General features: G+C 34.0%; 1 protein-coding gene across 3 annotated transcripts in view; it reads left to right on the top strand.

The window, feature by feature from the left end:
- Window positions 1-2005, top strand: part of LOC118193650 (oncostatin-M-specific receptor subunit beta-like) — a 73099-nt gene extending 71094 nt beyond the window's left edge. For all 3 annotated transcript variants that reach the window (XM_085826464.1, XM_035364767.2, XM_085826465.1), the window contains one exon: window positions 1550-2005. In XM_085826464.1, coding sequence (XP_085682590.1) covers window positions 1550-1752 — 203 coding nt within the window. In that variant the 3' untranslated portion in view covers window positions 1753-2005. The remainder of the gene's footprint in view (window positions 1-1549) is intronic.
- Window positions 2006-15200: the final 13195 nt, after the last annotated feature.

The following is a 15200-nucleotide window of genomic DNA, read 5'->3' as shown; positions in this document are numbered from 1 at the left end:
TAACACAAAGTACCGGCCACTGTAAGTCTGCTCCTTACGATAACGAAAGATCAGAATTCTCTTGGTTACCTTGTATTTGCAACCCGATTTTTTTATTACCTTGTATCCGCAACTATATCAGCCAGCCAAGTAGTTAAATGGTATCCTGCTCGTCCTTGCCATATATGGTCATTGCACTGTGCCTCCAATGACTGACAATGTTGCGATCAACAAACTTTGACTCTTTCTATTGCAACTTCTGCGAATACAGATTCTCAATGTGATAGTGGACCTTTTGGTAGTATTCGAGAAGCATCACTTTATTAGTCCACCAGAAACAGAGCATGATCAGCAGGGTCATATGGTAATAACGTCTGGTACACGTGGGAGGGTCATTAGACCCATTTTTGTCACTTGTAAGCACTCGACCATAAATATGTGTTTTGCTGTCCATATAGCAACGACAGACATGTTGTAACTCATTGTTCCTTGAACAATCTGCAACGGTATCCTCTTGTTCAATCTTTACATATTCGCTATATGGTTCAGATGAGTATTTCCTAGGACACCTGGAAGCGCTCGACTCATGTGGTTGCCTTCAGGACAATCATAGACGCCTGCTGGGGGTGGGTATGTTTTAAAATCTTCCGCTCTGAACCTCTGGAGCCAAAGCCTCGTGTTTCATTCGCTTATCGCTTATGCTCCCAAACCCCTAACATATTCTAGGCCATGATACGACTACTGAAAATTCGTACAAGAAATAACCTCGAAAGCGCTGCATTGATACTAACATTTCCCTTTGACGCTATAAGAACTGATTCGTGTGCGTAACGTGCCTCTCTTAATGCATATCAGTGGTTACATTAATCTTCGATCGCTCGTTTAGAGCATATCTCACTTCGTTTCGAATCTGTAAGCGATTCTTCAAATGAGACATAAAAAATGCAGGAACGTTTTTGGGTGATAGCTGAAAATGGTGCAAATACCGAACTGCATATTTCTTTCAAGAGCTAAATGAAATGTGTTAGAAAGCAAAACATCATAGAGAACATGTATTCAAGTGTATAAAACATAAGTCGAAAGAAGTCGAAAGTTCATTATTGTAAGTCAGTAACCGAATGCACATGATAGCTGAATATTCTTAGTCCAACTGGTTAGCTGCGTGAAAATTTCCGTAAATGTGTCCTCTTCAAATGTGATCCTTCCTCACGCGAAGGCGCAATTACCTTGGGTAACTTCTAGATCTTTTGGAAACCTTCAGTTACTCATCTCCTCAAACCTTCCTTCATAAACTCTAGTAAAGGTTGCAATTTTTGTGGGGGGGGGATCAGTTATTAGGGAAGGGCAGTAATAGTTGACTCATGGTACATCGTTGGTGTCGCATAAACTTTTGCCTTCACCCTTAGGCATACAGCCTTAGTTCATTAGCTGCATAATCTATTCATGGTACAATATATTTATTTCATCTTATACCACAATGCTAAATGTCTGTTTTATATTTCAGCATTAAGTTATAACAAATTTGTTATAAACATGTCACTTATGCCAACTTTTTCTATTCTATTTATAGCATTACTCGAAACAAGGATACCAAGTGTCTACACCCATGATTATAGATACGAGATTGCTTGGAGTGGTTCTGGCGATGAAAAAGACCATTATACTCTATTTTGGTGTAAAATATCGCATCCCCCCCCGTCCTGTAAGATGTCAAGATTCTCTGGAATGGTTACATTTGAAGTCACATGGATATGTTTTGTATCTACCTTTTAAAAGCATTCATTATCAGTTTGCACTATCTGTTAATTTTGAAAATCGGACATCAGGAATGCTTTGGGCTCCGTGTCATGTTTCCACAAATAACAAAGTTGCGTATTTTGTTTTGTCAGAGATTTGCTATAAGTTCATAACTTCTGTGCCAACAGGATCCGATGTCGGTATGTTGTACTTGTGAGCGAATTTGCAGTTGGAAGTTTCAATTGGTTTGAATCCATAATTCAACTCAATAAATACTTTTACATTTTGAGTTTCCTTTCATTAATGGTTCCTTCAAATATTGTGGAAATCTGTCAACATTAAGTTCTGAATTCTTCCAAAAATATATGCGAATTTGCGCATGTAGAAATATATAAATATAAAACTCAGTTTCTAATATTCTATGGATAAACAGCTAAAAATTATTTTAAAATGCTTGGCCATTGCTCCGACCTTCAAAACTTCCGAAATGTCGGTTTGAAAATTTGTTGAATTGCCAAGCTAATGCATTCAGATAAAAGAAATAAAAAATAATTGAAGAAAAAATGTGAAAGATGTATATTCTGGACGTTAATGCACAGTAGAGTAAACTGCTGAAAATGTAATTTTCAGAAGACCAGAATATAAGAAATTCTGAAACTTAAAGAACTTTGTAGAAAGATCTCTCATTGTATACTCATTTTTGGTGGAATACAAATCCTATACACTTTATTTCAGCTGTTCTCAACCTTTGACTAACGCGTACCATCTAAATAAAAACTGAAAAACTTAAGTACCACTACTACATTTTACAATGATTATTTTTCAATTTCTCAATAGAAATATTAAAAAATATATTTTGCCATTTGCACAACCTATTGGCTATTTGTATTAAATATACAAACATAAAAATATTTTAGATTAAAAATAGTTAAATTATTATCAAAATTTAAGTTATAATACTTGAATTCTAAAATTTAGTGCGAAATTTGAGCCTGTTTAAGAGAGACAAATTTCTTTGTGTCTGGTCTTATTTCACTTCGTTTTAATCGCAGATTAGGATCCACTTTTAATTTTGTTCTGTATTTAATTTTTATATATAACACGGAAGAAAATTCTCGTTTACACAAGTAGGTTGTGCAAAAAGGCAATAAAAATTTAATAGCTTTATTTAAAATGTCTTTAAAGCTATTTTCTATTCAGGCAAAAGTTAACAAATGTAATATTTTTGAAATCTTCAGTTCGAGTTCGATTATAAGAAATTTCTAACAATTTTTTTTCTTCACGATATTTTTGAATTTGAGTACCATCTACTTTTCTCTTGCGTACCACCGGTTAAGAACGCCTGCTTCATTTGGTAATACTTTGACTTCGCTTTCGATATACAGCATAGATGAAGTACAGTAAAAAAATAGAGCAGTGATCTGTTATACACCTGCTAATATCAAAGAACTGAATGAAATTTCATGTCCATATATGAAATTCCACTAGCGGCCGAATGGCATAAAGTTCAGCAAGTCAGTTCGACATGGCAAATCAAGTTTAGTAGAGGACTAGGTCATGTTGTTCAAAAGTCAAACCTATTTCTAAGCTTGAGACAGCATTATAGCTTATCCATCACACGTGAGAAAGTTTTGGTGCATCGCCTGGGTTCAAGATCCCACCCTTTATCGAATAGCAAGGAGTTTTCGAATGGTACAAGTAAAATAACTGAAGCGAAATATTAAAAGTAATTTAAGTATTAAAAATAATATATACATATTTACATAGCTATTTTTTAATCATTCAGTAAGCTAAGTATTATAGAAACAGGCGACAGGAATAAATGGGTCGTGGAAAAATCTCATAAAATCATGAAAATGCCATTTCGAATAGCTAAGAAGGGCTCTCGAGCTGAGAATGACATACAGATGGAAAACCCTAAGTGCAAATCCTAAGGTGCGCTGTGGTAATTTACAGTAACTTGCATTACACAATATATAATACAAATACACTTATTTAAGGTGCGCTGTGGTAATTTACAGTAACTTACATTACACAATATACAATACAAATACACTTACAAAAACAGTTAAGAAGCTCTATAGCTAACTTTGATTTACAGTGGTTACAAGAGAGGTCCCAATTCGCAAACTTTCTCTTTATAGTCCAGCGCGCTGACCGTTCAGCTATCCGTGACACAGCTTAGCTACTGACACTTGTGCACAGAAGTTGGAGAAACAGACTTTTTTTTTTTGAAGTAGACATACGAGTAAAGGACTTTGACGTCACCATGCTGGTTGACCTTGGTAGGGAAGAGTAGACCATGTAGTTTAATAATCTTGGTTTAACTCATGCCTGGCTGTATTGCAATTCGCCGTTTCCCCGTAGCTAAAGAGAGTTTTTTTTAAATATTTTTTTTTCTTTTTTAACTTTTAAACTTTTTAAAACTTTAACTTTAAAATGCTTCAATATTTTAACTGTCTAAATTAATATTTAACACACTGCAAATTACGTTTACTTTACTTTTCGTGTTATACTAAGCCAGAATTTTACGCCCTTTTTATTGTACCTCTGTTTCAAGAGCCTGCGATGTCTGTTGCAGCAAACAGTAGCGCTTTGGCAATAAAATGGTACAGAAAGTCTCTGCTAATCTGGATAGTTAGTTAGAAAGTCTATGCTAATCTGGATAGTTAGTTGTAGGGGCCTCTACCTACTTACTCAGGGTAAACAATAGGTGGCCCTTGCAGTTATACCTAACTTAACCTGTGTTTAATAACCCCGTCATATAAGTTGATGGTTTGATTTTTTTTTTTCGAGTTTATCACCTGACGGAACACTGAGAACGGGCATCTATGAATATATCGAAGATTCCTTTGATTTCTTAATCTACCGTTATTTCCCTTGAATTTTCATACTCTTTTAAAACAACCGATATCAGATTTTAATTTCATATACTTTTCCATTAACGTCTGTTAATCTCAGATACTTGGCTGTACATAATATCCAGACTTCATATTATGTGTTTTATACTATTAAGCAAAGCCTATTTAGAATACAATACCTCCCGAATTTTTAGATTTTGGCAATTAACTTCCTTTTAAGTTAATGCTTTTTGTACCGTGCAAAAATAGAAATATAAAAAAGGTAATAGCATTTCTATGTGGATATTTTCATTATTCGTGTGTTTTCTTAGTTTTCTCCTAACAGTGCAATATTATTTGACTTATTAAGTTTTTAATTTATATGCTAGATATGTGTAGGAACATGAAGCTACTTTTCTAGTGGGAACCAAAAATATTTTAAGAAGTATTTTTCCTGAAGTAAATTCAAGCAGCAGGGGCATCTGATGCTTATAATCAAAATACTTACTATTAATATCACTCTGCAGAAAAAGGGATTTCTCTACAGAAATTTGTTTTATTTTTGATTAAACCATTTCGAAATCAAAAGTCTTAAAAATGATGAAAATCATATTTCTGAATCTTTTCCGTAATGGTATGGAAAAGTTTGATAAGAATTCGGCTGTGCAACGCAGTACTAAATTCGGTTTAATTTCACCCAAAGAAAAACATTGGCAATGTTATAGTTTGTTATTCTAATAGCTTCTCCTGCATAAAAGAAAACCCACCAACGACCGAGTGCTAAAGTCTTTGAATACTTGTAGCTCGTTCTGGGGGCTGGAATCTTGTCGAACGAGTTTAGCTGCATGGATATTTTCGTGGTTTTCCTCATTTGTAGAGTGTATTCGAGTTAGTTTCCTTTATGACGTCCGTTACGAAAGCATCCCTCCTTTCAGCCAGGTAGCGTTTGAGTGTTTCGTGATAATCAAATAAATAGAGTCAACTTGCATAGAAGAATAAAAGCTCAAAGAAACAAAACCACATTAACCGAGCAGCGCGGTTGGACTTTGTGATCAAAGGCTTATGGGCCGCAGGACGACCATGAAAACCAAGCAGATGTGCTTCCTTACTGATGGTATTCATTGAAACAATACTCCCGGATGCCTGTTGAAACTCCTCGTGGATGAGGGCCATCGGTTGGGAGCGGTTCTTCCGAATTTCTTTGGACAGCACTCGTCGGTCTCTATCTCCCAGTTTCGTTGGTCTGCCGACTGGGGGCACATTCCGACAATCACCGCTCACCTTCCACGTCTTAATCACATAGGCCACTGTCGATTTTGGGTACTTCAGATCGCTAGATATGTCCCTTAAGGATCGGCCACATTTGTGATACCCGGTAATAATACCTTTCTCGAAATCAGAGAGCTCCAAACTGTGAGGCATCTTGCATGCAACTAAAGCCGATGCTGTTTCCTACCAAAGCTGTTTCAAAAGAAGCGTCGTCACTCCCCTATTACTAGCTGCCGCCAGATAGGTTGACTGCAGCGCTAATTCAGTGCCGCGGTTGCGCTGTGAGTTGAAACCCTTCCCACGTCTTTTCCTCCCCCCCGTACTCGTAAACAGAACTGCAATTGCAACTTGATCGTTTCAGCACCGCTATTACAAGGAAACTTCTGGTTTTGTTTAAAAATTTAGTTTTTTTTAAAGTAAAACATTTAAATTGCAAATTACGTCGTTTTGGTTGAAAAGAATCCAGTAATATAAAAAATTTATAAAAATAATATAATTTAAAAAGAAGGTAAAATAAGAATAAAATAAATTTCTAAATATTCAAATATTCTTACTTATCAGATAATTTTTTATAATAATGATGCAACAACTACATATGTATATAATTTATTTTACAGCAAAAAATTTATAGAACCAATGTTTTTATATATGAGTAGTTTTATTAAATAATTTCAAGAAACAGGCAATGAGTAGAAAATGCTAAAAATTTTATTATTACTAGTAATAATACAAATAAAACTAACAAAATGTACTTAAAATTCTTTTACACCAAACTGCAGTCTTTTTTTAAATAAAATATTAATGTATACATACAGTCAGAAAAACTGTTGGTTTTAATACAAATAAATATTATTTTTGGTTTTATTACTAGATGATAATAACCTGGCTTGAAAACCAACTTACTTAACTCTTTATATCACTACGCCAAATTGTAGCCATAAGACCTTTAATTTTTTAAAAAACAAATGAGGAATTAGTATAAAATAATTATGAAGCATTACTACACTTTTCAGCAACTTCTTGATTAGATGTTCCAGACAGTGGCGTAACTAGAACTCTTGAGCTCCTATGCAAAAACATTTCCTGGGCCCCCTCTCCCAATAAATTTAATGTGCTTAAAAATAAAATAATATCAAGGATTCCAGAAGCCAATGTTTTCATGATGATTTTTATCACACCTGGATTAATTGTTAAAAAATAAAAGCACCTTCTTAGGGAACCAGTTAAAAGGTACATGAAGAAAGAATAAAAAGGAAAATATTTTCCCTTGACCAGCTGTTGAAATGCAAATTTGCTTTGGTCTCGGTATTTGACGCCAGATGATTTTAATTATTTAAGACTTTAATTTAGCAAACTTATAAATAATTAGTTATATTATAAACTGACAAACAAAATAATTGATAAATGTACAGAAAAGATATTACATTAATATATAGTACTCTGTGATTCACTCAGCTTACGAACATGATTTATGAAATAATATACAAGTAATAAATAAGAATTTTTATAACATAAATGATACATTTGTTAAATATAAAACATATTTATCATAAACTTCATAAATAAACTATTTGAATATATAATTTTTGTAGAAAATATGTGGTAAAGTTTTTTTCTGTAATTAAGACACAATAACACGCCGAATAAATACTAATTCAGAAGTCAAACAACAAAAATCAGCGTTATACCTACAAAATTTTCACAGGACTAGTTTCGATGGTTTTACCGAACCATCATCTTCAGCTGCAAAACCGCAAAATGATTCAATATTTTTCTGTCCTTTTAAAAAACTTTTGGTACACTCAACTACTTGAATACATTATTTTTATAAAAAAATATGAATGCTAAAGTTTTTTTCTGTTTCCTTTTAATTTTCCTCATCCTGTACTGCTCTTCATCTCTAATTCCTCCCTGTCTCAATAAGTGTAATTATAACGCTGGTGGCCAAAATTCATCATAAAGACAAAAATCCTTCTTTATTAAAATTTGTGTCTAACCTTCATTTCTGAAAAATTATTTATCAATACCTGAACATCCATTTCAGCTTCAACGCTCAATAGTGATAGATTTATTAACACCCAATCTTGTGTCATAGTGTTTCTTAAATATATTTTGAAAATGACCTTAGTGAATCTTTACTTCATGGTAACTCGGCGATTTTTTGGCGACCATCCCTGCGAGTTTGTTTTTCGACGCCATTTTGTTTTAACGAAGTAAAGGCATTTTTAAAAAAAGTTTTAACTTGGTATCCATGTACACAATGACCTATTTTCACTTCAAAAAAATCAGAGAATTGCACAAACTTGGCATTGCACATTCCCTTCACTTTAACCATGTACACATCAACCTGTTTTCACTTAAACACATAAATGCTTGTTTAGGAAACAAGTATAAAGTTTCTTCATAATTAGTTAAAATAAAGTTGTATGAAACAAGTTTTGGTACTCCGTAGAGAAATGCATAAAACTTCATTTAATGAAAATAGGTTTGTTGTATCCGCGGGGGATCAAAAAGCAAAAATCAGTTAGGAAAAGCGGATATATTTTAGGAGCATTAATATTTACGATCATTGCTGTTTTATTTGCATCTTGGAAAGCTATTTATGTCTCAGAAATTAATGATCTCAGATTTCCTGTCTTTACATTGCTTATAAATTAAGAAGTATCAATTTTTTATCGTAATCAATAATTATTAATATTCCTTTATATAAACAAAGTTGAGAAGTGGAAAGATAAGCTGCTTCACTTTTATATCTCTGTTAAAAATTCAAAGTTTTATAAATGTATATGTAACAAATATTTTCAATAATGCATTAAAACACTTAAAAAATAAATAAAATAATTGCCACCATAAAATACTGAAACAAGCATGAATACCAAAGTGATAATTAGATGTCATGCCATAATTGGTTCAAATGATTTGTATTGACACACATTTCACTTTGGAAATAAGAAAGTCCATTTTTGAAAAGATGTTTGGAAACTCATAAGAAATTATCTTCTGCAAATTTACCTTAAAATGGACATAATTCAATGCTGTACACATTAGTGCAATTTAGAATATCCAAAGTGAAAGTGGAAAAAGCAATATTTTCATTTCCATTTACAAAATAACCAATGCTGTTGACAATAATTAATTTATTTTTTATTTTTATCAATACATTAAATTATGTTGTTTGCAATATAGAGCATAAAAATGACAGCTTTACAATAGTAATATGCAATATGAATAATAAAATAGTATAATGGTTTAAGCAGTAGGTTAAATGAAAAGAAATATCCATGAGGAATATGCACACAATGTTTACAACAGAAAGAATATATATTTCACACATTATTGTAGCATACTAACCATGAATAGAAAATAATATGAAAAAAAAAACCCTCAGCAATTCACACAAAGTAGCACATACACCCTTTGCTTTTAATTTAGTTAATTACATTTCTATTAATGTTACCCCTTTTGTAGTTTTTTCAGATCTGTGTTCTATTTACTAATTTTTCTATTTTTTTCCCGAAGATGAATTTTTAAAAAAAAAAAAGCAGAGGCAAAAGATACAATCTTCTTTTTAACATCATGTGAATGAAGTTCACAGCACAAAAACTGAAACACTGGTAACTGTGATAACACATTTTTCAGATTTTGCAAAATGTTACATATTGGCAAGTGGTGGGAGAAAAAATTATTTGCTTTCTGAAGAAGTTCAGCAATGCATTTTGTCATGCTTTCTGACGGATGTGTCAATCCTCCTTCTGTTATATCCTGATTTTTATATTCTTTAAGGTATAAAAATAGAGTATGCTGCAGCATTGGGTTTGTTCTATCTGTCAGTGAAATACTGCATATATCACACTCATTAAGATTCAAGGAATATAATACCTTTCTGGATAAATATCCACTCAGATAAGCAACAACATTTTGTGACAAATTATCAAGTCTTTCAAAACATGCATCGTGGCAAGGGGAATCAAAATCAATGACAAGAGAGTCATCAAAATCATCATTACTTGTAATTTGTCCTTCTTTCACCTCCTCCTTCTGTACTTCATTTTCCTCAATTGTAGTTGATGGTACTGCAGACAAAATGAAAAACATAAATTTATTCCCATCTGGCTCACAATTTGAAAACTTATTTGTGTTACGGAAAGAATTTACCCATGCAATCTTGAAAAGTGAAGAAAATTCATATGCAGATGGATTTATGCGATTGCCCCCACTCCCTCGGATACGATTGAAAAAATTTTCAAGACAATCCTGATTGCACCTCTTTGTCATAAAATATTCCCGTTCATGTAACATTTCTTCAGAAAGTTTTAGTATTGCTCAGAGAGTTTGCAACCAGCCTATTCTGCTACGTGGTCCTGAAGCATGCTTTCTTGGACCATCTTGGTTTTGTGCAAGCGGTTGCAAAAAAAACCATGATTCAGCATATGCTATCATCTCTTTCCAAAAATTAATATGTGCAGAACCTTCTTTCACTGCACAATGGAGCTGTTTTCCTCTTAAAGGATTCTTTCGAGTTCCATTCATGGAGTCAAACAAATTGTCAATCTTTAGAATGAACTCTACTGTTGGAGCAGCACTTGCTTCTATCAGTCCAGACAAAATACACAGGTTCATTCCTGCTGCTACTGTGTGGCTGAACACTTGTGCAGCAAGAGCAACTTTCATGGAGTTTAATCCCATTGTATTTAAGTGTGCATCAGTCATTTTCGGTGCACAGCGGATAAGCAGTGTTTTATCTACTTCATGGAAGTCTCGAATGTATTTGAAAGATACGAATCCTTTACTTGTCTGCAGGCCATACTTCATAAGATTCCTCCTGAAATTTTTCAAAAGATGTGGTGGATCAAACAAACAATAAATAGTCTGTCCATTAAAATCAAAGAATGGTTTAAGAGAATCCACTCCTAAAATTCTAAAGAACCTACTATTATTTCCCCCCTGGTCACAAACCAGAGCTTTAACTACGGGTTAGCATCCGATAATTTTGTTAAAGCTTCTGTGAGTATTTCTCTCAGTCTTTCTGCATTTATTGCATGGTTGGAGAAGTAAAATCCAAGTGGAAGTTTCTTCTTGCTGTTTAAACTTCTCAGCATTAATACTAGTACATAATTTGCAATTGAATCAATGGGAAAACCACCTAAGTCCTCAAATCCAACTATGCGATCCTTTTGTTTATCATGCACTAGACAGGGTTTCAATGACATCTCATCAAAGATCAATGCAAACATTCTTTCGTGATTTTCCTTATTTTGTAAAACTTGTTTTAGTGCTGATATGATATCTGCACTGATTCCTGTACATGACAATTTTGATGAGACAAAACGTTGAAGAGTTCGTTCAGCTGGAAGTTCAAGGAACTCTTTCAAAACACGATAAGCTGCCCGACTTTTGCTGTAGATGCGGTAAGCATCGATTTTATCTGAATGCGTAAAACGTCTTCTTTTTGTTTTCTGGGTATTCAATGTTACCTGGCGTTGAATAAAAGAAGATAATTTTTTACTAACTCCTTGACTGGGAAGGGTTTTTTCAAGAGAATGAGCTGTAGAAAATTTCTTCTTAGATGTGGTGTGGTGTGGTGTATTTAATTATGGCAAAGCACACTAGGGCTATCTGCCTAAGAGGAGGGATGCCTTTCGTGGAGGACTTTCTAAGGGAAACTGGATCGTATACACGTTACACATGGGGAAAACCACGAAAACACCCATGCAGCCAGCCCGTTCGCGGGATTCGAACCTCGGACCGAACTACCAGTGTTCAGCGACTTTACCGCTCGGCCGCTGGTGGGCCTCTTCTTAGATGACACAAATTTTAATTTCAGCCGTCTTGCCATGTCACGATATTTTTTAACTTTTTTTGCCAATTGTGATTTTTTGGGTGTGTATTTTTTCCCAGAATAATGTGACTTCGGTGTGCTACAGGTCACTGGTGTTGAAAATGACTGCTGTGGAGTGAGAGACATTAAAGAAGCGTTACAAGTTGAAAGTTCAGTGGAGCAGACATTTTGATAAAGATTATTGGGTCCTTGAACATTGGATATTAATTCCTGTTGAAAATCTGACTGATGATGTTCAGAACTTGACACTGTGATATGATTTATCTCGGGCATTTTATCTCGTACTGAACCATTTGTCACAGAATTTGGCACTGTCATGTGACTTACCTCAGGCACTTTATCTGGAACCAAACCCTTTGTCACCTGGAGTTTTGTAGAACATGGTACTGCATTGTGTACTAAACGATGTTTAGTAGTGATATTAACAAAGCACCAGTCTTCAAAATGTACCATACATAGATAAGCTCTTTTGTGTAGGTCAGAGGCAGGAACACCCACAAGCTTTTCATTCTGCGAAGCCTTGACCCAAGCTTGGCATCTAAAATAAAAAAAGATGGAAAATAAATAACTATACATATAAACTGCATTAGTTTAATGTATTATATAAATTGCATTAATTTAGTGTTCTGGAGATAACCCTAATACTGCCCCCTCTCCATGAAGCAATTTTACTTTTTTAAGCATCTATGAAACACCAGCATACTTTTAAATAACAGATAATGAAATATTGATTAATGTGAATTATACCTCTCCCCTACATTTAAATTGAAGATTGTATTTCCTGAAAAGATGAAAGCAAAACTAGTGTCTTCATTGAACAATTTATTATAGGTTTGCCCCCAACCCTCTCCATGAAAATGTCATACGGACTAATACGATTTTTTTTCTCATATCAAATAACAAAAATGAATAGAAAAAATAAATTTGACAATATTTTTTTCAATCTAAGGGGACCAAAACAGCAAATTTCATGGCCCACGGGAATCATCACATTCACACAGTAAGAGTCATTTACTTTTTATCTCTTCACTTGGATAAAACAACTTCATTATTCTATTGATACCCATTCTCCAATTACGTAATCGTTTACCTGTAATTTGGACATCCATATTTTGTTTACTATTGAAAACAGTTCATTTTGCCTACACCTTTAATTGGTAAACTATTCCTAAAAATAGATTTACAAACTAAAAGCATGTTCTTTTATCAATCATTTCACCTTAACAATCAAAGTTCATTGTTTTTTTTTTTTAATTTTTTTATCATAATTCACGCCAGTAGCTTAGTCTAGCATGCAGTTAATATAAAAGTACTGTAATTTGTTTTGTTTCAAACATTTCTCTCTTAACACTTTGTGATTATCCTCATTAACAACTTTTAAGTTGCTTCAAAAATAACACCATTACTTTTAACAGGGTTAGGTGGCTATAATGTGCCAAACCTAAAGGAACTCTAATATAAATAACTCTGGATGTACAATATTGCGGGAAGAAAAGGTCTAAGCTTCACTTATTTTGTTTCTGAAGCGACAAATAAACGCCAAACAAATAAATGGCGATTCTGCACTTTAGCCGAATTTTTAAATATCAATTTTTGTTTCCGAGTTTGAGGTACTTTATAAACTATAAACTTTTCAGCAAAAGTTCAGAATGAGATACAAATAAATTACATTTAACGAAATAATTTTTTATGAAAAAAGTGGAAAGAAATCATAAAATAATTTAGTACTACCCTTTGTTCTTCCTTGGGAAATCTGTAGAAATGTATTCCATAACTTTTTGATTCAATCTTTCTATTACAGCCTTTAAATCTGCAGTAGCGATAAGCCATTATGTCAGAAAAAATGAAAATAATAATGAAATTGGGTCTGAAAAGATCCCTTTGATAGAAACTGCAAAGAAAAATGTACGTGAGTCAAATCAATGCAGGAGCTCTTGAAACCAGCATGGGCATTACGTTCAAAAACAACTATAAATGGGGAGCATGCGCAGTTCAATTAATTGTGTTTCCACAGCGCAACCACCAGGAGCGCTGCGATCGCGACAAAGCGCAGGTTCGTCCATTGAGCTGACGACCCTTTATTATATATACAGCTTTGTTTCCTACACGATATATACCGGCGGGTCCGTGACGTACCTTAGGACCGCAGATATCGTCATTTGCATAGGTCTCCAAATACTTATTGGTAGTCAGTGTACCTAATAGCCCAAGCTTATGCCTTAAATTTTGGTATGATATTAATTACTAGAGTCACGTGTTGATAATACAGACAGATGAATTATTGTTACATAAAAGCGATTAGTCATCATTTGTGAACTCAAATCGTCAAAGTACACAAATCGACAAGGTGCAATGAAAGATGCTCTCATCTTTCATTGCACCTTGAAGATTTGTAAAACATCAAATGCAATTCATGACTTCCTTGTACGGCCTATTAAATTTCACATATTTTTTGCTGCATTTCATTTAAACATATTTCCTTAGAGATATATTTCTCATTCAATCAGTTTAGTTCTTACTTCGTGGCAAGGCAAAAATACATAAAAAATCAAAACAGCTTCATGAAAAATTGTAAAATACAGAAAAACCTAAAACAAGATATAGAATTAAAAACAGTAAGAAACAACTTTTTGGAATTAAAATTAGAGTTTCTACATCAAAACGAGCAATTCGGTGAATGGGCTCGAAGACCAAACATTCGGTGCTCAAAATATTTTGGTTCCACTGGGCAAAAAGACACTGCTGAAATTGGTGCAACAACTACGTTAATTCTCTATTCATCTAAGAGTTTCAAATTTAAACGAATGGCGACCTCCTTAGGTTTAGTACGACTTAAACCCTAAAACTGTTCCACAATTCCACAGATTTTGCATTCAGAACATAAGATAAACATAATTCAAGCTAAAGAATCCCTTCCCCTCCCCCTGCACATTGAGTATTTCTCGCCCACCTATCACCTTCCTCCTCTCTGGCCCAACACTGCTCTCACTCCTGCCGTTTCAAGATCTTCTGGAACGGCCAATAGATGGCGCCAGTTATACTGTTCTTCTTAAGCTCTCTATCCAGCTATGCACTCAGCTACGGCTATCCTCCGAAAGTATTACCGTACGTCTGCCTCGGTTCTCAATGTAGTAACTTTGTCAACAAACATCGACTTACCTGTTCACATTAACCTGGACTTGCACCTTATTTTTCTAGAACTATGCTCGTCAATTTTCGAAAAATAGAAAATTGCTGGTCTTCTGGAATAGGTTTTTAACCAGGTGACCATTTCACTGAACCTTCGGTTCACCAAGAAATTCAAGCAAAAAATGCACAATTTACTAACGCATAAAAAAAATACTGAGCTCACCAGGACAGGTAGCAGGGTGAGAATAATATATACGTTGATGCAGCCAATTGCAGCGCAATGCTATAACACTTCCATATACAAAATTTCGACGTTCTACTGCTGCTCATTTTTGAGTTATGTGAAATACGCACGTATGTACAGAAGTCACGAAGAAATCTTTTCTGAATCAATTTTAAATCCATCT

Source organism: Stegodyphus dumicola, chromosome 11 (assembly GCF_044657685.1).
Source record: "Stegodyphus dumicola isolate Sdum_Otavi_A_Nest chromosome 11, ASM4465768v1".
In the NCBI taxonomy this organism is placed as follows: Eukaryota; Metazoa; Arthropoda; class Arachnida; order Araneae; family Eresidae; genus Stegodyphus; species Stegodyphus dumicola.
Note: the sequence above shows the minus strand (reverse complement) of the source record. Positions and strands in the feature narration are given on the sequence as shown.